Source organism: Rhineura floridana, chromosome 15, assembly GCF_030035675.1.
Source record: "Rhineura floridana isolate rRhiFlo1 chromosome 15, rRhiFlo1.hap2, whole genome shotgun sequence".
In the NCBI taxonomy this organism is placed as follows: Eukaryota; Metazoa; Chordata; class Lepidosauria; order Squamata; family Rhineuridae; genus Rhineura; species Rhineura floridana.
The window spans coordinates 33,090,713-33,114,367 of record NC_084494.1 but is presented as its reverse complement, the minus strand read 5'-3'; the positions used below and the strand labels follow the sequence as shown (position 1 = coordinate 33,114,367).

The 23,655-nt window shown below is 46.1% G+C and overlaps 2 protein-coding genes across 7 annotated transcripts in view; one reads left to right on the top strand and one right to left on the bottom strand.

The window, feature by feature from the left end:
• Positions 1-518: 518 nt before the first annotated feature.
• On the bottom strand, positions 519-14,166 carry BCKDHA (branched chain keto acid dehydrogenase E1 subunit alpha). Of its 2 annotated transcripts, XM_061598010.1 has the most exons (9): positions 14,001-14,164; positions 9,623-9,802; positions 9,362-9,448; positions 8,531-8,639; positions 7,347-7,508; positions 4,385-4,591; positions 2,747-2,888; positions 2,346-2,517; positions 519-1,623 (listed from the first exon to the last, which is right to left on the bottom strand). In XM_061598010.1, the coding sequence occupies exons 1-9, from the start codon at positions 14,118-14,120 to the stop codon at positions 1,453-1,455; spliced, it is 1,350 nt and encodes a 449-aa protein (XP_061453994.1). In that variant the 5' UTR covers positions 14,121-14,164; the 3' UTR covers positions 519-1,452. The 2 variants fall into 2 exon arrangements, with proteins under 2 accessions (XP_061453994.1, XP_061453995.1); XM_061598011.1 differs by lacking the exon at positions 4,385-4,591 and having other exon boundaries at positions 14,001-14,166.
• Positions 14,167-16,234: 2,068 nt separating this feature from the next.
• Positions 16,235-23,655, top strand: part of EXOSC5 (exosome component 5) — a 49,357-nt gene continuing 41,936 nt past the window's right edge. For 4 of the 5 annotated variants that reach the window (XR_009759228.1, XM_061598021.1, XM_061598018.1 and 1 more), the window contains exons 1-3: positions 16,461-16,592; positions 18,921-19,034; positions 21,802-21,923. Coding sequence is in view for 4 of the 5 variants with exons in the window: in XM_061598021.1 (XP_061454005.1) it covers positions 16,472-16,592; positions 18,921-19,034; positions 21,802-21,923 (357 nt within the window). In the remaining variant the exon portion in view is untranslated. Of the gene's footprint in view, positions 16,410-16,460; positions 16,593-18,920; positions 19,035-21,801; positions 21,924-23,655 lie in introns of those variants that run through there. The other variant, XM_061598020.1, reaches the window with a different exon arrangement.

Genomic DNA, 23,655 nt, shown 5'->3' with positions numbered 1-23,655 from the left:
AGGAGAGCCATTTTCAGTGTTACATTTTAGAAACTGAAAAGCAGTTTCTTTTTTGGCAGTGCAAGCAGTTACAGCAAAAATGGAAGGATGGGTGACAAATGGAATCAAGTGGACAGAATCCGCTTGATCAACAATGCAAAAAGAAAATCTGCAGTACAAGTGTTCAAGAAACTGACCCTGGATTCTGTACGCAATACCTGTTTCCATGTTTGTACAGTGAAATTGTAGACTATGCATCACAGTATCTAGTTCTGGGGTGAGATCAGATGATACAACCGGCTTTGCTCCACTGTCAATTTTTAAACATTCATCAGGGCTTAATCCTGGAACCTGTTTCAATTTGAGGTGCAAGCCCCAAGTCTTGTGAAGCAGTAACAGAATATCTCTGAGCATGTGCAAAGTGCCTTTCTCTCCTCCCCAAATGACTGCATCGAGTTTCTACCCATTTTGAGAACAGCACTAGCACAAATACGAATGTTGCACCTCTCGCTGTAGAAATTCACTGGTCAAACAGCAGGTAACACATACAGGCAAATGCCCATATATTTTTTAATTTATATCCCAACTTGCCCCATTGTTTATACATACACCGGTCCCGATTAGAGCGCTTGAACTTGTTACTCCCTGCTGCCCCAACATAACCATTGCTTTCAGCAGTAACAGCTTTTGATTGTAACAGACCAAGAGAACTCTGCCCCCATGCAAAGGTGCTGGAAATAGGCACCCTTTGATCAGGGAAAGGGCTCAGGAAAAAAAGACCAATCAAACATGCTTCCCAGCACCCATTTCATTCACTGCTAAAGGCAGCCTGTAATGTACACCATTTAATTGCTGTCTCCCTAGCTGCTAAAATCCCAAGACAGACCCTTAAAGTGTTGCAGTGAATCAACTGGGGACAAGTTTGAGGTTGATGTCTGCATCCTAACAGATATAATTTATCACCCAAAAGACACTATCCAGGGATGCAGAGTTTGCTTCCCAGAGAGGACACCAGTTCAGACATTGCAGCTTTACTTCTGAAGCAAGGTTATGGGAGCAGGAAAAGAGCCCCAGTAAGGGAAGCAGCAGAGATAAGGCAATTCACATCCACAGCGGGAGAGCTATGAACTGATACTGTGCTTTAAATAGGCTGTGTGCAACTAACAGATTTTTTAAGTTGGGTAAAATAACCATCAGTAGACAGCTTCCACAGGCTGGTTGGAAGCCACTGGGAGGACCCAAGGACATGGCTTATAGATGTTGGCTCCTCACCCCATTCATCCAGAAGTACTCAGCAGCAATTCCCCCTTAGCAACTGAATCTTCTTCTTCAAATCATCACTACTGTGACAAGGAAGGGGTTGCAAAGAACAGGAAGCTGCTTTTCTCTCTACAAATCGGTTTGAACTAGGTTTCCTACAGATCCCAGTTGCTGGAGAGCAAGGAGGCAAGGACCTAGTCCAGGGCTGCAGAGTCACTTCTCGTAGTGGGCCAGGGGGTAGTGCTCGCCATATTGCTTGAGGTGGCGCTCCAGGGATTCTTGCTGCTTCTGGAGGTGCCAGGGCATCTCGCAGTAGACATCCGAGAAGAGGAACTGAGGGCTGGGCTTCAACTTGCGCTCAGCCTCCTCAAAGGCCTCCATCACCTGAGGAAAAAAGGCAGCAGGGTGGGGTGGGTAGAGCACAAAATAAAACCAGAGATGGAGTCCAGGGGGGGTTATCTAATGCACTTGTTCTGTTAGCACAAGGACTGATGCTTGTGCAGCGGTGCTTTCCCCCTCTTCTCCCCCCCCACATGCAGCCTCCTCACCAGATCTGCTCTAGAGGGTTGAGGGAAAACCCAGAACAGGTTTAAAGGGTGCATGAGGGGCAGGAGGAGTTCTGTTGTGCAAGCGTAAATCCTTGTTCTAGCGGAACTATACTTAGTAAGGAACAGCCTCCTGAATAATCTTAAGAGGAGGCTTTAATACTGGTTGCCTTTGTTCGTATTATTCCTAGTTTGATAAGGATACTTGAACATTTTCCCAGTTTATCAAAAGATCCTTGGCAGGCATTCACAGAAACACAGGAGAAAGGGGTGGTGGTGTAGTCCTCTTTAAAGAGATATCCATGTTCCTCTACCCGTGTCATCCTAATTCCTCTCTCGGTTAGAACAACATGGGAGTTAAAAGATGTAAAGCATTCATTAAACTTAAGTTAACCTTCATATGGAAACGGGTGAAGCTCTTCTTACAAAATGGTAATTCCCAGGGGTCCTCTAGGGAAAGGAGTGGAGAAAGTAGTAACAAATGTGAAAATGTGGATCCTCCTAGTCCTGCAATACCAGTGGCCATATTGCAGGAGATCGCTATATATCCAAGCCACTCACCTTCTTGCGGGATTTCTTCCGCCAGGTCTTCTCCTGGTCCTCATCCCACCAGCCTCGGCCTACCATATAGTGACGGAGACGAGAGATAGGATGGTCTTGCTTGTCCCAATAGTTGACTTCATCCACCGAGCGGTAGGCGGAGCTGTCGTCGCTTGTGCTGTGGTGCCCAATCCTGGGAGGGCAATGAGCAGGTGGGTTCTTTAGTCCCACCCCCATATCAGACCACCTCCCTTTAGGCCAGGTGTGGGGAACCCTTGGCCCTCCAAATGTTTCTGAACTACAACTTCTGTTCTCCCTGGCCGCTGCCTATACTGGCTGTGGCTGATGAGAAGCGGTAGTTCAGCAACATCACACTGCGATTGGGCTCATGCTCCATTTCCACGTCTTCGCTCTACACGTACCTGTAGGTCATGGCTTCAATTAGGAATGGCTGGTTCTCTGCAGCAGCGCGGCGACGGGCCTCCTTGGTGGCGTTGTACACGGCAAAGACATCGTTGCCGTCCACCCGGATAGACTGGATGCCATAGCCAGGACCGCGTGCAGCTGTGGAAGGAAACAATCCATGGACACACTTGGAATCCACCTCTCACAGTCCCTGAGCATGCGGATTTGTGGGTTTATACTAAAATTTGACATTTCTACTTATTTGAAATATTTGTGTATGATCCTTCAGCGAAGCTTCCAGGACTGTTTATGAAACAATGCCAAAATCAGAGTGAGGCTTGGTTGAGTAGATCTGCTCATATGGAAGAGATTACTCTGTGTGTTTGCGAGAGACAGAGAGGATGCAGCTTCTGTCTCATTTATTTTAATTACTAACAATGCTGTTTTGTGGTGTTTGTTATACAATGTTTATGTTAAAGAGAATACCTTTTCTGTGAATTATGCTGCTTTGAATGTGTCTTTTATATTTGACCTTTATCTGTAATGTTTTATTTTAGTATTTGTGATGTTTTGTTTGATGCTTTAATTTAGACTGTAAACCACTTTGAGATTTCCCCCTCCCCAAAAATATAAAGCAGTAGATATAACTTAAATGAATAAATAAAGTATGAAACATGCATATACATTTCCATGCAAAGCTGTACAGTGCAGGGCCACATTCACACCATACATTTATTCCACTATTATTCCACTTTAAGCAGCCATAGCTTCCCCCAAAGAATCCTGAGAAGGGTAGTTTGTGAAAGATACTGAGCGTTGTTAGGAGACCCCTCTTCCCCTCACAGAGTTACAATTGCCAGAGATCTCTGGGAAGAGAGGCTGACTGTTAAGCCACTTCAGGAACTGTAGCTCTGGGAAGGTAACAGGGGTCTTCTAACAGCTCTCACCACCCTTCACAAACCACCCTTCCCAGGATTCTTTGGAGGAAGCCTTGGCTGTTTAACGTGGTACAATAGTGGAATAAATGTATGGTGTGAATGTGGTTCAAGTTAAGCACAGCAGCCTCTCACAATGGCAGGGATGGGTGACAGTGACATCTTTCTAAGTTGTATGCTAAGTTAACACATGAGGTAGCCTGAACTGAAAACACTGGCAGGCTGCAAACCTAGACACACTTACTTGGGAGTCAGTGGGATTTACTCCTGAGTAGAAAGGCACAGGATTGCACTGGGCCTTCTTCCCCTGTGAGTAGTAAGCCTGTCATTATGATGTTTAGGGTGTGCCTGGAGGGAAGATACTCCAGGACCCTGAAGTAGTGTATGATGCTCAGCGGCCTTGTGCCTTTGGGACAGGATAGGGGATGCACACCAAGTATATGAAGTTGGATGAAACAGAAGGCAATTTGCTGTTTGTTACTGAGGATCTGTGTGAGAAGCTGTTTCCCTAGTCATCCTTTAAAGCAAGTGAAAACATTTAAGAGCCACAGACAGTTCAAAGGGGTCCCACTCTAATAGGAAAGGTCTTTCTCAGCCCAGCACAATGCCCTTAACAACCCTGGACTTGCTTCACGCAGAACCTGGGGCGGGAAGGGAGGGCCACGTTCATGGGGCCTGAAAACATTCTCCATCTCCTCCACTCTGTCCTAACTGTCTTACCAATCCCATCGCCCCGGTATTGCTCAGATGTTGGGGTGGAGATGGCATAGCCGTTGTTCCGACAGAAGAAAATGATGGGGCAATCAAGGGTGGCGGCAAAGTTGAAGCCTGCATGGGCATCGCCCTCACTGGCTGCACCCTCCCCGAAGTAGCAGATCACAATCCGGTTGGTGTTCTCCCTCTTAATTGCGTAAGCAGAGCCGACAGCTGCCAAGGGGGGGAGAGGGAATGAGAACAGGAAGAGGAAAGGAGATGGCGCTCAGGCAATCCATGGCAATTTTGTGGTCACATAAGCCTTTACTTTGCTTTAACCAATCCTTACCATGAATAAAGTGGAGGACCTGCTCATACTGAACCGTGTTGTGACCTGCCAGCTCCCAGTTTTCTTTGACAAGGGATTGTTTGCCTCGGAAGCTCACCACTCCAGAAATCTCCCAGATGTAAAGAGGAACCCTACTTTCCAAGGAATAGTGTCTACGGCAGAGCTTGGAAAAGTTACTTTTTTGAACTACAACTCCCACCAGCCCAATCCAGTGGCCATGCTGGCTGGGGCTGATGGGAGCTGTAGTTCAAAAAAGTAACTTTTCTAAGCTCTGGTCTACGGACACACAAAGCTACCTTCTATCAAGTCAAACCAATGATCAATGATTCAGCCAAATACTGTTTACTATGACTGACAGCAGTTTCCCCATATCTTAAGTAAGGGGCCTTTCCCAGCTCAGCTGGGAGTTTGGACCCAAGACTGGCAGTTGAGATCTCTGGTGGGCTGATTCAGCTCAATTCCACCATGGCTATTTGTTCCCCTAGCTGTCCTGACTGCAATGGGCAAAATCTGAGGCCATTCAATGGTGCCACAACATGTGGCTCTGCTCCTTTAAATTCCCCACAACTGCATGAGAGGTGGGACTCTGGCAGTCATCAGGCCCTGCTTGGAATATATGAAAGCTCCATTCAGTGCTGGACCTTGTTAGGATAACATCCTTTCCTAATAGTGTTGCAGAGTCTGAGTAGCTACTGAAAAGCAGTTATCACTTGGAATCAGCTATTTTCTTCCTGCTGTGATGCAAAGTTGGCTTGAGGTCAGTTCCGTCCTGGAGTTGCTTACTTTCTATGGGTTCACAGCTCAGCTTGAAGAAATATCCACACATGACTTTGTGGCTTGTGACCAGGGAGGAGGAGGGGGGGGAACAGCTGTGTATTCAAAACGTGTGTGAACAGTACCTAAATATGCATTTGCTTTGAATAAGCCCCTCCAGGAATATCAAGGGCTGTTTGCTTTTGTTTGTGTGAATGCAGGTCAAGGTGGCATAGGCATAAGAGTGAAAGTGGACTGGTATGTGTGTATCTCCTACCAGGCTTGTGTATGGGAAAACCAAATGGGTTGGAATTGCAGGTCACAGGTGGGTGGGTTGACCTCAGGAAGATGGTAGAGTTGGCAGGGGGGGCTGTTGGAAAGCTGGCAAAAATAACAGTTGAGACCAAAGGCTTTTTAAAACAAATTATGGCTAGATTATGCCTGTACAATCAAGTGATGTTTATCTAGCTCCCTGCAGAGTTCATATCTTTCTGAACTGTCACTTCTCTCTGCTAAGCTATTAACATCTCAAATAGCCCTACAGGTTAGTGCAGATGCAAACTACTAATGTTACTACAAAAATTCATGTGTATCATTTGAATGTTTTTCTATACAGTCATGATTTTATTGCCAATATATATTTTACCAGAACGTGGAGGATCCCCAAAAAACAAAAGTTAAGCTGGTAAATCACTCTCTCACTTGCACCAACTAAGCTAATTAAGAATGTACAAACACTTCTCTGTCACAGAAGGCTGTACTGAATCTTCATTTTTGCCTGTGAAGCACAAACCTAATATGCAGTCTTTTGAGTAATAAAGTATGATTTTATGTACTACTTATATATCAGGCTTGAAAACAGCCAGTTGCCTGTGCTAAAAATTGCCTCTAGGTGAACAGGTAACAAAATTATTGTAAGCTGAATGTAAGTCTTTTTCCCCCGGCAAAAGACTGCAAATGATTTACACTAGTATGTACCTGATACATGCTCCAAATACATATATTTTATGTGTTAATTTTAATTGCAGGCTTTGCATTTTATGAAAGTTTTAAAATGTTTGCTATTTTGTTTTATCTTGCTGTGGTCCACGGACCAATGCAATAAACGTTATTCTATTCTGGTATGTATCCATAGGTTGGCTAGTAATATGTGTGAACTAGGGTTGCCAGGTTCATGGCCTGAGACTGATCCTGTATCTTTAGGAGAAGAGAAAGTCAGCCAAGTGCAGGTATTCTTGCAACACTGTAATGGGAAAAATCACAAGGTGGAATTCTCCCTTCCCCCTGCACAACTTTTAAAGATACAGGAGACCTCTTGGTTGCCAGGCCCGGACTCCAAGAGGTCTTTTGTATCTTTAAAAGCTGTGCAGGGGGAAGGGAGAATTCCACATTGTGTTTTTTCTCATTACAGTGTAGCAAGAACACCTGCACTTGGCTGACTTTCTCTTCTCCTAAAGATACAGGATCAGTCTCAGGCCATGAACCTGGCAATCCTAGTGTGAACACTTAGAAGTCTACTAAATATTTTGTGTCTTAAGAATGTTTAATGTTCTGAGCTGCTGGTCCCTTCCCAGGAAAAGGTCAGCAGGCCACATCCTTGTAAAGATATGAAGGGGGGGAAGAAAAATTTGGGGGACAATTTCCTCCTCCCTCATTTAAAAAAAAAACATCGGGGAAATTGGGAAAAATCCAGGTGTTGTGTTTCTCCCCGTTTTTGTTTATCCCCCCCTCCAGACCTTCACATTTCTACATGTCAAGCTTCCAAAACAAGCTGGACTTGTATATCTTAGATCTGGGGCACACAAAGTTTTCCAGTATTCATTATGTGTCCGGTGGTGTTTTGCCTACCTCCCCAGAAGGAAATATCTGAACCTGGTTTTGTCTCACCTTGTGGGATCTGTGTAGCTAGTGGGGATGATATGGTAACAAAGTGCAAATCTTTGCAGCCGTAGTGCACGGGCATTTGTCGGCCTTTCCCGGGGTCGCTGGCATTGCCATAGCACTGTGCCATGAACAGGTCCAGAGGGTATCCTCTATGCATCAGTACACCTGGAGGGGCAAGAGGGGGCATGAGGTTAACTAGGAGGACATTAGATCAATGTAGGATGCCAGGAACTACATTAACAGTGCACTAGGAAGCTGCAGAAAATTCAAGAAATGCTATTTCTACAGAGGGGGCTTATTTGATGGGCAACAGGGAGGGAGAGAGAAGGCAGAGACAATAATGCCATCTCAGTTGAGGATGCAGTAATATTCATATCAAGGTTCAAAAGCCTGCTCTAAACTTGTTCAAATTACACTGCAAAAAATGAAGTGTATGAAGAACATCTATTGTAATTGCTGCTATTATGGAATATAAAAAGTAATATTAGCAAAACAGGTTCATCACCATTTAAAGCAAATAGGACTACAGTAGGGCCCTGCTTCTCGGTGCCCTGCTTTTCGGCGTTCTGCTAATACGGCACCAGCGGGGCGATCAGCTGGAGGGGGGGCTGGAGCTCCCTGCATTCCAGCTGATTGCGCTGGAGGAGGGGAAGATCAGCTGTAGCGTGCCACAGCTAATCTCCTCTTCTGGTGCGATCAGACTCCCCCGCTTGAACTGATTGCACCAGATTAGGGGAAGATCAGTTGTAGTGTGTCTGGTTAGGTTCCAGACCCACGCACTACACCTGATCTGCTTTTCGGCAGTTTTCGCTTTCTGGTGGGGGTCTGGAACCTAACCTGCCTTATGAGTGGGGCCCTACTGTATACAGTATGTGTGGCTATATGTCTGGCTAACTAGCCCATTCAATTGTTTGTAACCAGTCGCCTAGGGTATAGAACTAACAAATTGGTCCAAGATGCAGTAAATTCTAAGGGAATGTGGGAACAGAAGATAAAAAGTGGAAGAACAGGAAGGAAGAGGTTTTACTGCAGTGATCGAGTTTTCTGGGGATAAGGACATGCCCAATGTTGTAAGAGCACTTCAGTGCTTAGCTGTCACGTGCTGCCACCCAGTGGCTGAGCAGCTAGTAGCACACCATGCTTTAGCAGGACTGAGAGCAAAGTTGCTTTACCGATTGCCCCATTACCTGCTTCACGGTACTGCCCAAACACCAGATCGGTGTCGTCAAGAGCAGCTGCGCTGCCAATGTGCGTGCCTTCTTCCCCATAGTTGGTCATGTAAAAGGAGATCCGGCCCTAAAATGGAAAACTGAATTCAGTCATGGAAGGAAAGGGCCTCCAGTTCAGGAGAGAATGAGTGTGCATCTCTATCTGTCTGCTGTTCTTCGATCTTGGGTCCCCAGACGCCGATGGACTACAACTCCCACCAACCCCAGCCGGTTTAGCCAATGACCAAGGATGATGGGAGCTGTAATCTAACATCTGGGGCCCCAAGGCTGAAGAACAGTGCATTAGATTAATGGTCCCCAATCTGGTGCTCTCCAGATGGTATGGACTACCATTCCCATCAGCCCCTGCCAGAGTGGCCAATGATCAGGGATGGTGGAAGTTGCAAACTAAAACATCAGGAGGGCATCAGGTCAGAGAAGACCGTGCTAGATCAACATTCCCAAATAGGGAACCTTTGGGCTACCGGATGTTGCTGAACTGTAACTCCCATCAGTCTCAGCAAGAATGGCCAAAGGCCAGGGATGATGGGAGTTGTAGTTCAGCAACACCTGGAGGGGCAAAGGTTCCCCACACCTGCTCTAGGGCAATTCACACATTACTTTTTGAATGTGGATAAACTGAGGGGAATTGACTGTATCTTACAGCATGCAATTCTAATCATGTCTACTCTGAAGGAAGTTGTATTGGATTCAGTGGGGCTTATTTCTAGATGAGTGTGGTCAGGACTGCAGCCTTAGTCAACCTTCCTGTTCTGACTGTGGGTGGGTCTGCACCCCTTGTGGACATACCTGCCTCTGGGACTCATAGAGGATTCGATCCATGGTGTTGAGAAGTGTCATGCTCTTGTAGAATTTCAGCACTTGCTCTTTGGGGAGCTGCAATAAAGGAAAGTGGAAAACACCACTGGGTGAAAAAAGTCTGAACAAGGCTGAAGAAAGTATTTCAAAATTCCTTGGCAGGAAACTTGGACACCTGCTTCATTCCCAGCAGCAATACAGGACTATACACCACTCTGGAAGGGGCAATCTGATGGAGCGCCTACGTCTTACCTGAGGGTCCTCACTGGGATTGGTGATCTGCCCCTGTCGGTCCATGACCCGGTAGATGGGAATCCCCGAAATGACATTGGGCTGGATGAATTCAAGCCTGTCTACAAACTCAGCTGAAGCACCAGGGAATTGTGGCTTCTCCTCCAAAGAGGTAAACTCTTCCTGCTGGTGAAGGGATACCTGGCTCGGATGAGAGAAGAGAGTGGCCCACTTGTGAAAAGGTGAACAGAGTGGCACCATGCCCTACACAGGGATGAGGCAATTCACATATAAAGCGTATCATTTGATTTCAGTATCTTACACCTCTGTGAAGCTGCCGCCACGCAAGCATTTTTCCATCTGCTTCCAAATAGTAGCCAAAACGTAAGAATTAGCCCTATGGCTTGGTTTCCCACATGACAGGCCTCTCTGACTAGTCCACCAACCCTCAAACCCTTTGCTTTCCATCCCCGATAATGATGCAGAGGAAGGACGTGTGTATTGCAAAGACGGGTGGTAGTGGTGGTATTCATATATGTAGGCCTCTTGTGGACCTCCTCTCGGTGAGAGCTGGGCTGTCAGAAGTAGTAGGTAAGTTGCAACACTGTATGCAGCTGTGGGAGCCCTTGTGTAGGCTTGGCTTTGTAGGACAAAAATGTATAAATAAGATAGTCCTCAACTGTATCCAAGCCCAGTGTTGTAGGCTGTGTACACGACATAGATTTAAAGCACATGGCTTCCCCCCAAGAATCCTGAGAACTGTCGTTTATCCCTCACAGAACTACAATTCCTAGCACTCTTAACAAACTACAGTTCCCAGGATTCTTTAGGGGAAGCCATGTGCTTTAAATGTAGTGTGTTTACACAGACTCAGGGAAGACCACTCCCCACAACAACAACAAGAGCAGTAGTAGTGGGAGACTCCCTACTGCATGGGACCAGGGCTGTGGAGTTGGTACACCAGACCTTCGACTCCGACTCCTCTATTTTTCTACTGTCCAACTCCAACTCCTTCATAAATGGCAAATGTATATTAACTAGTAATAACAAATTTACTGTAGTAAAATGGTAGCACAAGGCATTCCATCACCACCACATGAATCCAGAGCTTGGAAAAGTTAATTTTTTAAACTACAACTCCCATCAGCCCCAGGGATTGGGCTTGTGGGAGTTGTAGTTTAAAAAAGTAACTTTTCCAAGCTCTGGATTCACGTGGCTGGTGATGAATGCTTATCAAATTTGCAGATGATACAAAATTGGGAGGGATAGCTAATAACCTGCAGGACAGAAACAAAATTCAAAAGGATCTTGTTGGGTGGAGCATTGGGCTGAAAACAACACAATGAAATTTAACAGGGATAAGTGCAAAATAGATCAAATGCACAGTTATAAGATGGGGAATACTTGGCTCAGCAATACTACATGTGAGAAGGATCTTGGGATTATTATTGATCACAAGCTGAATATGAGCCAACAGTGTGATGTGGTTGCAAAAAAGGCAAATGATTTTTTAGGCTGCATTAACAGAAGTATAGTTTCCAAATCACATAAAGTATTGGTTCTCCTGTATTTGGCACTGGTTAGCCTCATCTCGAGTACTGCATCCAGTTCTGGACACCGCACTTTAAGAAGGATGCAGACAAACTGGAACAGGTTCAGAGGAGGACAACAAGGATGATCAGGGGACTGGAAAAAGCCCTTTAAATAGAGACTTAAAGAACTGTGAATGTTTAGCCTTGAGAAGACTGAAAGGTAGATATGATAACACTCTTGAAGGACTTAAAGGTTGCCACACAGAGGAGGGTCTTCTCGATCGTCCCAGAGTGCAGGACACGGAATAATGGGCTCAAGTGACAGGAAGCCAGATTTCAGCTGAACATCAGGAAATACTTCCTAACTGTTAGAGCAGTAGGATAATGGAACCAGTGATCTAGGGAGGTGGTGGGTGCCAACACTGGAGGCCTTCAAGAGGCAGCTGGACAGCCAACTGTCAGGTATGCTTTAACTTGGATTCCTGCATTGCGCAGGGGTTGGACTTGATGGCCTTACAGGCCCCTTCGAACTCTACTCTTCTATGATTCTATGATCTCAGGGGAGTGAAGAGCATGTAGTGAGAGCTAAATCCACTCTCTGCCTTTTACTGACCTCAGCCACAAAGAACCAAGTCTACCGTTAATTTGATATGTCCATTCACAGTTGCATTTCTTGGTGACAAGAACGGTGTAACAGAATGGCAGGGGCTGGCTTCTACAGATAAATTTGTGTGTGTGTAAAATTAAACATAAAATGTGGACCTATCTGTCAAGTGAATAAATATTGTTGTAAACCTAGACTTCTAATATAGTGATGATGGATGAATAGAGGAGGGTTTTGTTCCTATCGCATGTATTAAACACCTTAGAAACCCACCCTGTATGGCAGGGAAGAGGAAATTGGAGTCCAACAGCACACAGAGGGGCACAACTCCCATCATCCCTGACCACTGGTGATTCTGGCTGGGGCTGATGGGAGGCTGATTCCAACAATGTCTGGAGAGCCACAGGTTCCCAATCCCTGCTGTTATAAGCTCTCCAAAATAACAGTGAATTAATCTTTAAATTCAGAACTGAAATGTATGTTAATCAAATACAAATGGCCTTGCTGATGTCAGGTGAAGCAGGAAAATATCTCTGCAGATCTTGGGTCATGGAAAGCTGTGACCAAGAAAGCTAACTTGACTTCAGTAACTGAATCCGGGGAAGAGGGTGAGGGAAACTGGATGCAGTCCAAAAAAGCAGCACATGCCCTCCTCACGCCCCCTAAGATGGCCCAATCAGATGGGAGAAAGTCACAGGAGGAATGAATTCCCTCCTCCAAGTTTCTGAAAGGAAGAAAATGAAGTGTTTTCATAGTCCTGAATACACACACACACACACACGGTGACTTCCCAACCACCCCTCCACTTACTGCATTTGAAAATGCCTTTTAAAAGACTGGTTCTTTTGAGAATAGATCTTCCCAGCATTTCTAACACAAGCCTACCTTCATCAGAACACAAGTTAACAGACTCCCAGACCCCTCTTACAGCCTCATCTGTTCTACGCATGTTTCCTTGGGAGTAACTCTCATCAAGTTTAATGGAAGGAGGTAAGTCCTGCTGAATTCAATGGGGCTTACTCCTAAGTAAATGGACCCAGCGCTGCAGTCTTAATTATTAAGAACAGTGCAAGATATCCAAATATATGAATTTTTGGCTATTAATAGCTAACTGTTTGACTGTAGTGCTCCAGGACATAGAATAATGGGTATATGTGTGTGTGTGTGTATATATTTACACACACACACACTCATATATATACAAGCTGGGGGCCAGCACAGAAAAGGCTCTTTCACCCACCCACCGACCCACAAACTTCACAGGGCAGCAGACCTACCAGCAAAGCCTGCTTTGCAATCCCAACACCCTGGCAGCTCTATATGGGTGGAGGCGCTACTTCAAATATTTGGGCTCCAAGTCGTAGGGCTTTGTATGCCAACATAAGCACCTTAAATTGAGCCCAGAAGCTCACAAGTCTAGCCCTTTAGCCAACTCCCGCCCACCCGTATACTCTTATTTACAAAATTATTTCTTTATTCACACACTTTGCCAACCTGGTGCCTGCCAGGTGTTTTGGACTACAACTCCCATTAGCCCCACCATCATTTAGACATGCTGCTCCAGGGGCTGATGGGAGCTGTAGTCCAAAACACCTGGCAGGCACCAGGTTGGCGAAGGCTGGTATTATTTATTAATGAAATTATTGGGGCATAGCCCACTCAAGTTAGCTCACAATGTCCTAAAAAACACAATACATATATACAACAACACCAAAAAAAACCCACTCCTGTTAATGGCAGCACCATCAACAGTCCTTTACAAGCATATGCCAGTAAAAATACAGTAACAATACAAAATTCCTGCAGGTCGGAATACAACAAAGTCGACTTTGTTGAGGAGAAGGCCCGAAATAAAAGGTTTTTTTAAAAAAAAGTTTGCACACACATACACGTGCAACAAGGTACGTATGGATGTTCCAACCTGAGTCCTGGTACGTAACCCGTCCCCCCCAAAAAACCAAATACGCCACCAGCCCTTTCCTTCCAACCTTTCAAATAGGTTGTAGCAATAGACGTGTTAGGGGAAACAACACCCTGAGGAGCCCCCTCTGCTTCCATTTCTTTCAGAGACACTCCCCTCAAGTGGGGCACACGCCCCCCTCCACTGGGCGAGGGGAGCTTCTCGCTGAGAGAAGCATCTCTTTCCTCTGCCCATCCACCTGAGCGGGGGAAGCCTTGCCCCCCAATATTCTCCGCACCCCGACACTATTCCCCCCCTCGGGAAGGGACGTGACTGGCGAGTCTCTGGCCTCGGGGGACTCACTCCTGCGCGGAGCCCCCGCGTCGGTATCCGCCCGGGATGCGGTGGGCGGCCCAGCAGTAAGCACCGCAGGGACCGCAGGCCCCCTCGGGTAGACCTCGCAGCCGCCGTTGCCGCCGCCATCTTGGGCGGCTCAGAGCTCGAGCCGGGGGGCGGGAGGCAGAGCCTCGACAGGCCGCGCCTCTGAATCGGGGAAGGAGGCCAGGCCAGGGAACGCCGGCCTCGTTTCTCCTTCGCCCTATTTGTGGGGACCCCAAACGACTCCCAATGTTGGGGTGGCACCTGGTTTTCCTACCCCCTTTTAATCTATTTAACTCTTGGGGATGAGCCTTCCAGTCTTTTTATTCCTATCTCACAACAACCCTGTGAGGTGGATGAGTAGGAGAGTCACTGGCCCAAAGTCACTCAGTGGGTCTTCATTTTCTCCTCACAGCAGCCCTGTGGAGTAGGCTAGGCTGAGAGTGACTAGCCCAAAGCCATCCAGTGAGCCCCTCCTTTCCTTTTTAAATTTTTTTATTCCATTTATGAACCACTTCCCATAAAGCATCTTGAAGTGGTTTCACAGTAAAAGTGTCAACAATAAAAACAATTCCTTTTATTTAAAAAAAAATACCATGCACACAAACAATGAAAAACTATTTAATACATAAAAACAATGTCAAAATCCAATACAGATACAAACTGGGATAAAGATCTCCATTTAAAAGGCTCGCAGCAACTACATGAAGAAGGTTAGGGTGAGAGCGAGTGGCACAAAGACATTCAGTGACCTTCCTTTTTATCTTCACAACAACCCTGTGAGATTGGTTAGGCCGAAAGAGAGTGAGAGTGCCTGTCAAAAGGTAATCCAGCAAACTCCAATTTTATCCTCATAGCAACCCTGTGGTGTAGGTTAGGCTGAGAAGGGATTTTGAAGGGATTTTAAACTCCCCCACCTTGAATTTCTATACTATACAAAAATGAAATGCTTGTCCACTCTGAATTTTTAGCCCTGTTCTTGGTCCTGGTTGGCCACCAGTTTTAATGGTAGCCCACATGGGAAAGTGAGCTGGTGTGGAGAACCGTTGAAGCAAAACTTCAGCCTGATGGCAAGCAAGACCTATGTCTGCCATGTGGCCCCTCACTTCAGCCCCCTATTTTTTCTTCTCTGGACAGGCAGTTCAAGATGGGGCTGGATTTAGGTCTGGAGGTTGCTAGTTGATCAGCTGAAAGCCAGTGTGAGGTAGTCGCTGGAGAGCTAGACCCAGTTCAGAGAGGCATGGGTTCCAATCCTTGCTCTTCCACAAAATCCACAGGGTAACCTTGGGCTGGTGGCTTTCAGATGAACCTGCCTCACTGGGTTGGGAGGAAGACAAAATAGAGGTGGGGAACCATATCCTCTGCCCTGAATTACTTGGAGAAAGAGGAAATGTAATAATACACTGAAGTAAGTAAACTCCCAGTTTAAAGGCTGAAGGAAGAACTTCCCCATTTTCTTGCCAATCATCTTTAATACCCCTTTCCTCAAAAAGAGGGAGGTGGGTGATGACCAGTAGGGTAGTGGCAAATTCAGAAATGCAGGATCCATTCATATTAGTCACAGCCACACCCCTTCTTTTTTTGCTGCTGGGTTGAGAATGAGACACTTGTTAATGCCTTCTCCCACAACAACAGACATCCCGAGGAGCCAGCAAGCATGAAATGGAAGAGTGTTGGCTGCTGAAAAGAGTCTTCTCAGGGGCTGATTCACCTTCTTTCACTCTGGTTGGCTCCAATCAGCAGTAAAGGACAAGGAAGCATATTAGAAGACTCTTCTCAGTGGCCAACACACTCCCGTCATGCTGATTGACTCGTAGGATGCTGGAGACAGAATGACCCTGCTGAGACCTTGCTCCCAAAATTGTAAAGGGACTAGACTCCTGGACAGCTACACCCCTGGTGGTGACACCCCTTTTCAGAAATACCCCCTTCCAAGCTCTGTCTTTCTCCGCATCTTCAGAGAAAAAGCTACCCAACGGTCCCTTTTCTCATTCCCCATCACCAGGACTGTAGCCCTTAACTCTTTCCTATTTCAGACATCTTTTGAATTTGCCACTACACCACTGGTCCCGACACAGTTTTGCCAGCACCTTTCTGAAAACTATGCCTGAATCTTCAGAACTAAAAGGTAAGAGGGAAACTGCCTAGACTAGACTAGAAGGTTAGATTTGGGTATTGCTTTAAGAGGAGGCGGATCTTGCCATCCAATAGCCCATAGCCCAGCCCCTTCAAACCCCGGATCCGGAAGCATCAAGGGGAAGCCACGTGGGGGGATTGGCGTGATGGAGAGTGAGCAAAAGCGCTTCGATTCTGGGGATCTTCCAGCGCTGCGCCGGATCCTGTGTGAGCAGGGACTGCTGTCCCGTCCTGATGGCTCTGTCTCCTGGATGCAGGGTCAGCAGTGGTTCTCCCCCCGCCCCACTCCCAGGGCTGTATCTCCCGCCGTCCCTTGACTAATGTTGCTCATACTTCATAGGTGCAGAACCCAGGGGGGCGTTTCTTTAGTCTCTCCTCCCAAGTTTCTGAGAGCTTTTAAGTTTCTTTTCGGCTCCGAGGTTTTCGTCCCTCGATATGGCGGTATTGCTCTCTCTTCCAACCAAGAACTTTATTTGGGATGGGTCTTTAGTCTTTAGCCTCGCATCTCTGAAGCTCATGTCTGTTTTGGAGAGGGTTATGAAACCGGGGGGTATTAAAGTTCCAGATGGTTAATACCCCCGCTTTCATAACCCTCTCTAAAACAGACCTTAATCTGCATCATGGCCGAGAGCCTCTGTAACGTGTCAACGTAACACATTGCTATCTGATAGTATGTTTTCATTACATCTGAAGTGGTGTGGTGAGACTACATTGTACTCCCATTGCAGACAATGGGATTTTTCCCAGAGTAAACACTGATAGGCTATAGTTAAGCTTCAGAGTCCACTACTACACAATTTGGCGATCGCCACCAAATATGGATGGCTTTAAAAGGGGATTAGACAAATTGATGGAGGATAAAAGTATTAGAGGCTGCTAGGGCTGAAGGTAGAGCCTATGTTGTTGTTATGTGCCTTCAAGTCGATTATGACTTACGGTGACCCTATGAATCAGTGACCTCCAACAGCATCTGTCATGAACCACCCTGTTCAAATCTTGTCAGTTCAGGCCTGTGGCTTCCTTTATGGAATCAATCCATCTCTTGTTTGGCCTTCCTCTTTTTCTACTCCCTTCTGTTTTTCCCAGCATTATTGTCTTTTCTAGTGAATCAGGTCTTCTCATTATTTGTCCAAAGTATGATAACCACAGTTTCATCTCTGATTTTATTCCCCCCTTTTTAGTTTTTACCTCTTTTATCCCTTTTAATATCATTCCCCTATATTTCTTAATTGTGTTTTATGTATTTTTATCTGTTTTAATGTTTTTGTGATTTTATTGGGCATGGCTTTATTGTGAGCCACGCTGAGTACCCTATTGTAGGGTAGAAGGGCGGGAGAGAAATATGTTAAATAAACAGTCATGGTGGCTGTGCATTACTGTCAGTATCAGAGGCGATGTGCCTCTGTATACCAGTTGCTGGGGATCATGGGAGGAGGGGGGAGAGTTTTGTTGCTCTCGTGCCCAGCCTGTGGCCCTCACATAGGTATCTGGTTGGCCACTGTGAAAACAGAGTGCTGGGCTTGATAGGCCTTTATCCCTCAGGGTTCTTCTTAAGTTGTTGCATTGATTGCATTGCATATGAAAACCTTCCAGGGCATCCTGAGGCTGACCTCTTCACCCTAGCGTGCCCACCCCATTGTTTTGTTAGGGCAATGTCTGGGGTGCCTGGTGCCCATTGAGACTGGCAGGGCTGAAGGCAGAGAGGCCAACAATAGGCGGAGCCAGAACCAATGACAGGCCAAGCCAATTCATTCTAGTTTTGCCCTCTTCCTCCTCCTCCTTACTGAATTCTGTAAGGGGTAACACTGAGACTGAGGAGGAGGAAGCTGACAGCCAAGGCCACCCCCTGGACAGGTTGTAAGTAAAAAGGTGGAGGGTTGCCTAAGGGCAGGCTGAGAGTGGTAGGGCACTGCTCCATTGGCCTTAATGGAGCAGCCTCCCCTAGGGAGTGTTATGCTCTCTGTGCATAACGACAGAGTGGTTGGACTAAAATGTGCTCGGAAGCTATGAATTCCTTGGATGCTTCCTCCCTACCCAAAATCCCAGACAGATGCATGTGGCCTATTTTGGTTACTCTGTTGTAAGGGTCAGTGCGGTGTAGTGGTTCAGGTGTTGGACTACAACCTGGGAGACCAGGGTTCGAATCCCCACACAGCCATGAAGTTCACTGCGTGACCTTGGGCCAGTCACTGCCTCTCAGCCTCAGAGGAAGGCAATGGGAAACCCCCTTTGAATACCGCTTACCGTGAAAACCCTATTCATAGGGTCGCCATGAGTCGGAATCGACTTGAAGGCAGTCCATTTCATTTTTCATTGTAAGGGGAATGGCACTGTGGTATGTTCAGAGGTATGCTTTTATTTTACATGTTTGATGGCTGATATCTATAGATGGATAAAAAGAACAAGTATACCATAGTTGGTGAAATCCCTCTGACCTAAAACATGTCGTTCATATTTAATCCAGTTGAAATACGAGCTGGGTGTTTTTTGCTATCTGTTAGCTTTTTACTCCTGTTCTTTTTCGCTGGGCTTAGGATTCTTGGGTGTTGCCCCATTTTCATAGGCTCCTGGTGCATGTTGCTCTTTAGGCAGCAGTGGCTAATCTTCTGCTAACCATTGTACTTCCTTTTTTAAATTAATAGGAGTTCAACATTCCTGTTCTCCTGCATACTTCTCTCCCAAAAGAGTGGGGGTTCAAGGTTGAGAAGTTGCTAAAATTAGGCCAAAATGTTCATGCCTGCCCCCTTCCTTGTTTCTTGCTGTTTTCAGGGGATACCTCAGTGCTAGCTGGTGTGTATGGGCCTACTGAAGTCAAGATCAGCAAAGAGATCTATGATAAAGCTACCCTGGAAGTGCTTCTGAGGCCCAAAGTGGGCCTACCAGGTGAGAGGTTCTTGTATTCCAAACCTACTCATACATCCCTTTTGGGGGTTGCTTTGACCCAGGATTTTAGTAGTTGGAGTTAAGGGGGAATTGTGGTGCATACGTGCACTTGCAAACGTTGGTGTTCATATAAATCAGAGGTTCCCAGACTTCCCCCACATGGACCACTTTAAAATTGCTGAGGGTCTTGGCGGACAACTTGATTATTTTTCTACCTGTTGTGGCAATTGTAATATGCTGTGTTAGATACTGTGTGGTTTTTAATTATATTTCTATTGATTCTTTTGTTTCTTATGTTGTATTTTATTGTATTGTGACTTGCATTTCATAGAATTCAGATTGTAGTAAAATATAAGAAATAAAAGAAGCAATAAAAATGCAATTAAAAACCAATATGAATGTGTAATGCAAACATACCATGGACCACCTGAATGAAGTTCGCAGACCGCTGGTGGTCCACGGGCTGGGAGTCCAGAGACTGTGAGTTCAAATCCCTGCTCGTGTCTCCTGGGTGTCAAGGGCCAGCTAAAGATCACCCCACAGCGAGTGGCTCAGGGGTTACGTGCCCTGCCACCTGTGCAGCCGTGGGCAAGCTGCATAGTCCCAAGGAGCCCAGCTGCCCCCCAGCTGGCAGTTGTGGACAAGGAAGGGGCTGGCTTGTGCAGCTGTGGCAAGCTGAGCAGGCCCTAGCCAGCTGGGGAGGACTAGCCTCAGAGGGGGGTAATAGTAAACCCCCTCTGAATACCACTTATCATGAAATCCCGATTCATAGGGTCACCATAAGTCGGGATCGACTTGAAGGCAGTCCATTTCCATTTTCCAATTTAAATGAAATTGTATAGTATTTTAAATCAACATTTCCATGGTATATTTTGGCAATTATTTTCTGGGGAGGGGGAGTTAAAAAGACAAAAGGGCTGAGATGAACTTCCATGTGCATTTAAAGTGGTTGTGGGTGGTTGCAGGGCCATGTGGGCTAACCATGCTGCTGACATGCACAGACACACACACTCAACTGCACATTCAGTGAGTGTGTGAAACAACTCCCATGTGCATTCCAGCTTCATGGGCCAATGGAGGTGCTTTACATGTCTATATATTGGTATACATGTAGGGCTGCTTCACAAATTCTTCCTTGCAGCCTGGCTGGAAGGGTGGGGAAAATGTGCAAGCCTGAAGCTAAGTACGGGTTGTTTTTGTTGCAATAAACATTTTTTTGTTGCATAAACTGCATGATGTCTGAACCTGCCCAGAACCCATGCTGTGTCACTGTCTTTAACTCCTTCCCCTGCCCTCTGGGTGGGATGCTTGCTGTGCCCTATTAAATCTGTCATTATATCCATTTTCAAAATGGCTTTGAATGATGGTGTTAGGAAGTAAAAATGTGTCCCCCTGTTCTAATTTAAATTTAGCATGTGTGCTCACCATTCATCTTCCCCACCACCACCAAGGAACTAACATAATCAAAAGGTGAGATGAGTCGTTATCTCCACAGCCAACTGGGCCATCTGGAATCCTGCAGCGATGCCATCTGGATATCTTGTTCCCTCCACAGGGAGCTCACAAAAGAAAATTGCTGGCATCAGGAAAAAATATATTCTCCCTTCTTTTTTTCCCTCCCACTGAGACTTTCGGTGCCTGTGAAATCTCCGGAGGGGCTGGCTTTGCTGTGAATAATTAAATTAAGAAACAAAAGAATTTCTTTCCTTTTCTGTGGCAACAAAAGAGAGTTTAAAAAAAGAAAATGTTTCTGATCCTATTTTCAGCCTTGATGGTGTTAACATTAAATAGAGAAAGAGAACTGTGTCAGGGAGTGTGTGTGCCTTTAGGCTCTGTGTGCTTAGGAGAGTGGCTTCTGAACTGCAGGTTTTTGAGTTTCACAGAAATCTTTGTCAAGCATAAGAGTTTCTGTGAAATGTGAAGGGTTGCACACTCCTGCTTTTATCTAAAACTGTCCAATAGAGATAGAATTTTATCTATTTATGTCTCTCTTATCCTTTACTATCAATATGGCAACCACTGATAGTGTTTGGGGCAGAGCTGGAGCTACTTTTTAAGGATTGCCTGTTGCTTGAAGTGATCCTAGGGTAGAACCTAGCAGCAAAGCGTTCCTGGACTGAACTGTTTCAGGTGAGAGATGGCATGTTTGAATGGTCTCTCCAGTGTACGCATAATTTTCTCCCTGAATGTAGAAAAAAAATAACAAGGACAGTAACCTGGGCTGAACCTTTTTTCTTCTTAAGGCTGTATTTTTCCTACATGAAAGGAGGACTTTCCTTTTGTTGGGGAGCATTTAGGCATTTTGCCACCGCCACCACCTCACCTGCAGGCTGAAGGAAAGCTTTACCATTTTTACCACTGCATTCTACTGAATGTATAAGCTACTCTTAGACTCCCTGTTGTTCATAGCAACTATAAACCTAAGGCACAGCTGGGCCAGTGCTTCAGATTCCCACCCTACCCCAGAGAATTTTCTGAGTTCCCTCTGAAGTGTCCTGTGCTTTGATGCATGGTAGCTAAATAGAGCCTCCATGTCCAGTGGCAGTCTGCTCTTGAAGGTCTGCTACTGGGGACATGCAACAGGGGGAAAGGCCTAAAGACACTCAGTTAGCTGCTTTGGGGAAATTAGATGGATCTTGATCTGATCCAACAAGGTGGCCTTTATGTTTGAGCCCCGACAGTGTGACCTTTGAGAAGATGGTTGCTTTAAGCCTCTTGTTTCTCCCTGTAGCTCACCTGGTCCTCTCCTTTCTTTCCGTCTGCCCAGGTGTCTATGAGAGAAGTCGAGAGCAGATGATCAAGAAGACATGCGAGGCGGTGGTCTTGGGCACCCTCCATCCCCGTTCCTCTATTACAATTGTGCTTCAGATAGTGACAGATGCGGGCTCTGTATCCTTCCTGTGTAGCTTGCCAAGAGGGGAGGATCCCTCACATGAAAATGCCTAAAGGGGCAGGAAAAGGCTCTGCCTTCACCCGCAGAGGAAGGTCAGGAATGCCAGGGATATAATTTCTGTGTTGTGGTGTTCTGAGAAGTTTTGTGTTCTCCTTTGTGTTTGCCCATAATTCCTTGCCTCACTAACAGCACTCTAAAAATAGCTGAGAGAGGCTTTCTAGAGAAGCAGCAAACCACCGGTCTCCCTTCCATTTGTAAGGTGGGTATAATTAACACTGGGGTACCATGCAGGATTGTTGTAAGAGTTACTTTGGTAATGAGCTTGAGGTGCTGTGAGCAATTGGGATGTCTTGAATGTTAAAGGGTCTGAGATGCAGCTTGGCTAGCCTGCTGCATTGTTTCTGATTCTGGGGAAAAGTAAAGAGGCACCCAGGAAAGGAAACCCAGATGCTATTGTTCAAGGGCAATTGCTCCTCACCTGGGATGTAGCAATATTGCACTTCTGAATCAAACTGGGCCAAAGTTGCATGACTCTTTCAGAACATGTTCCCTTAGATCCAGTCTAGGGGACCTGTGGCCCTCCAAATGGCTGCAACTCCCATCAGCCTCAGCCAGCATGGTCAGGGATGATGGGAATTGCAGTCCAACAACATCTGGAAGGCCCCAGATTCCCTACCCCATTTGAGATAGTAGGTCTATAAAAGATGGATCCTCCATATGTCTTTTCCCATGTGAGGCCTCCTAAGTGGCTTTGAGAAGATGTCGTCTTCTGGTCTGTAGCATCCAGGCCAGCAGAAGGTGAATGTGACTTAGGTGCCTGGGACAGCATCCAACCTCTGGCCTGCCTGAGGTAAACAATTTTAATGGCAGATGTGGTGATGGCAGACTGCTGGTTTTTTGCCTGTTTTCAATCACTCTGTTATCTCTGCTTCTTCCTGGCCCACTGCCCTGTGAAAGCGTGAAGTGGTTTGAGTTCTGTGCTTTTTCTTGGAAGCAGTTTCCTCTAACAGAGAAACCTAGTTCTCTCCATCCCTCCACGTTTTAAGCTGGTGTGGGAAAGAAAAATGTTGCACAACGCTTGACAAAGGCCAGCGGGGGGCAGAAGCTCTGCAAAATAATGGCCGTTTTAACCTGTGCAGCTCACTCCTTAGGAAGCTCATTTCCCTGCAGGAGTGCAGAGTCCGATTAAGAATCCCGCGGCCAAAGATTCCCCGGAGTCCACACAGACTCATCCCCATTGACTTGCAGCCATATGCATGTTAAATTCTGTAACATTAACGTCCCAGTCAGCAAGTCGTTTTGCAGGCATCCAGCTTTGAATGGGTTGTGGTGGATTGAGCCCCCGCTTTCTCCTAGCCTCCTGTATCTGAGGGAGAAAGAGAGGACCGAGTAATTGGGACAAGGAAGGGAGGTTCACCCTTCTATTTCTTGGAAACTCCTTTTCAAAATCATGGGGGGGGGAGGGGAGAGTTGTTCAGCTTGCTTGCATACTCTTCTGTTTGTCTTCCCCTCCATCCCTTGCATCCACCTCCCCATTTCAGGTAGCAAGGATAGATAGGAGGAAGAGGAACAATGGATCACAGAGAGTCTGGGGCTGCTGCTTGTTAACCCTTATCACTGATGACAACATTTTATATGAAGAAAAGTAAATAAATATTCTGCTATTGCACTTACTACCATATAATGACAAGTAATCTTTCTGCTATCTCAGCTGAAACAACACGTCAG

Excerpts from the sequence above, each read along its gene's own strand:
- BCKDHA (XM_061598010.1), bottom strand. The coding sequence starts at position 14,120 with ATGGCGGCGGCAACGGCGGCTGCGAGGTCTACCCGAGGGGGCCTGCGG. Across the intron at positions 9,803-14,000 it reads CGCGGGGGCTCCGCGCAGGA|GTATCCCTTCACCAGCAGGA; the intron begins GTGAGTCCCCCG and ends CATCCGAGCCAG. Across the intron at positions 7,509-8,530 it reads TGGGCAGTACCGTGAAGCAG|GTGTACTGATGCATAGAGGA; the intron begins GTAATGGGGCAA and ends TTGCCCCTCCAG.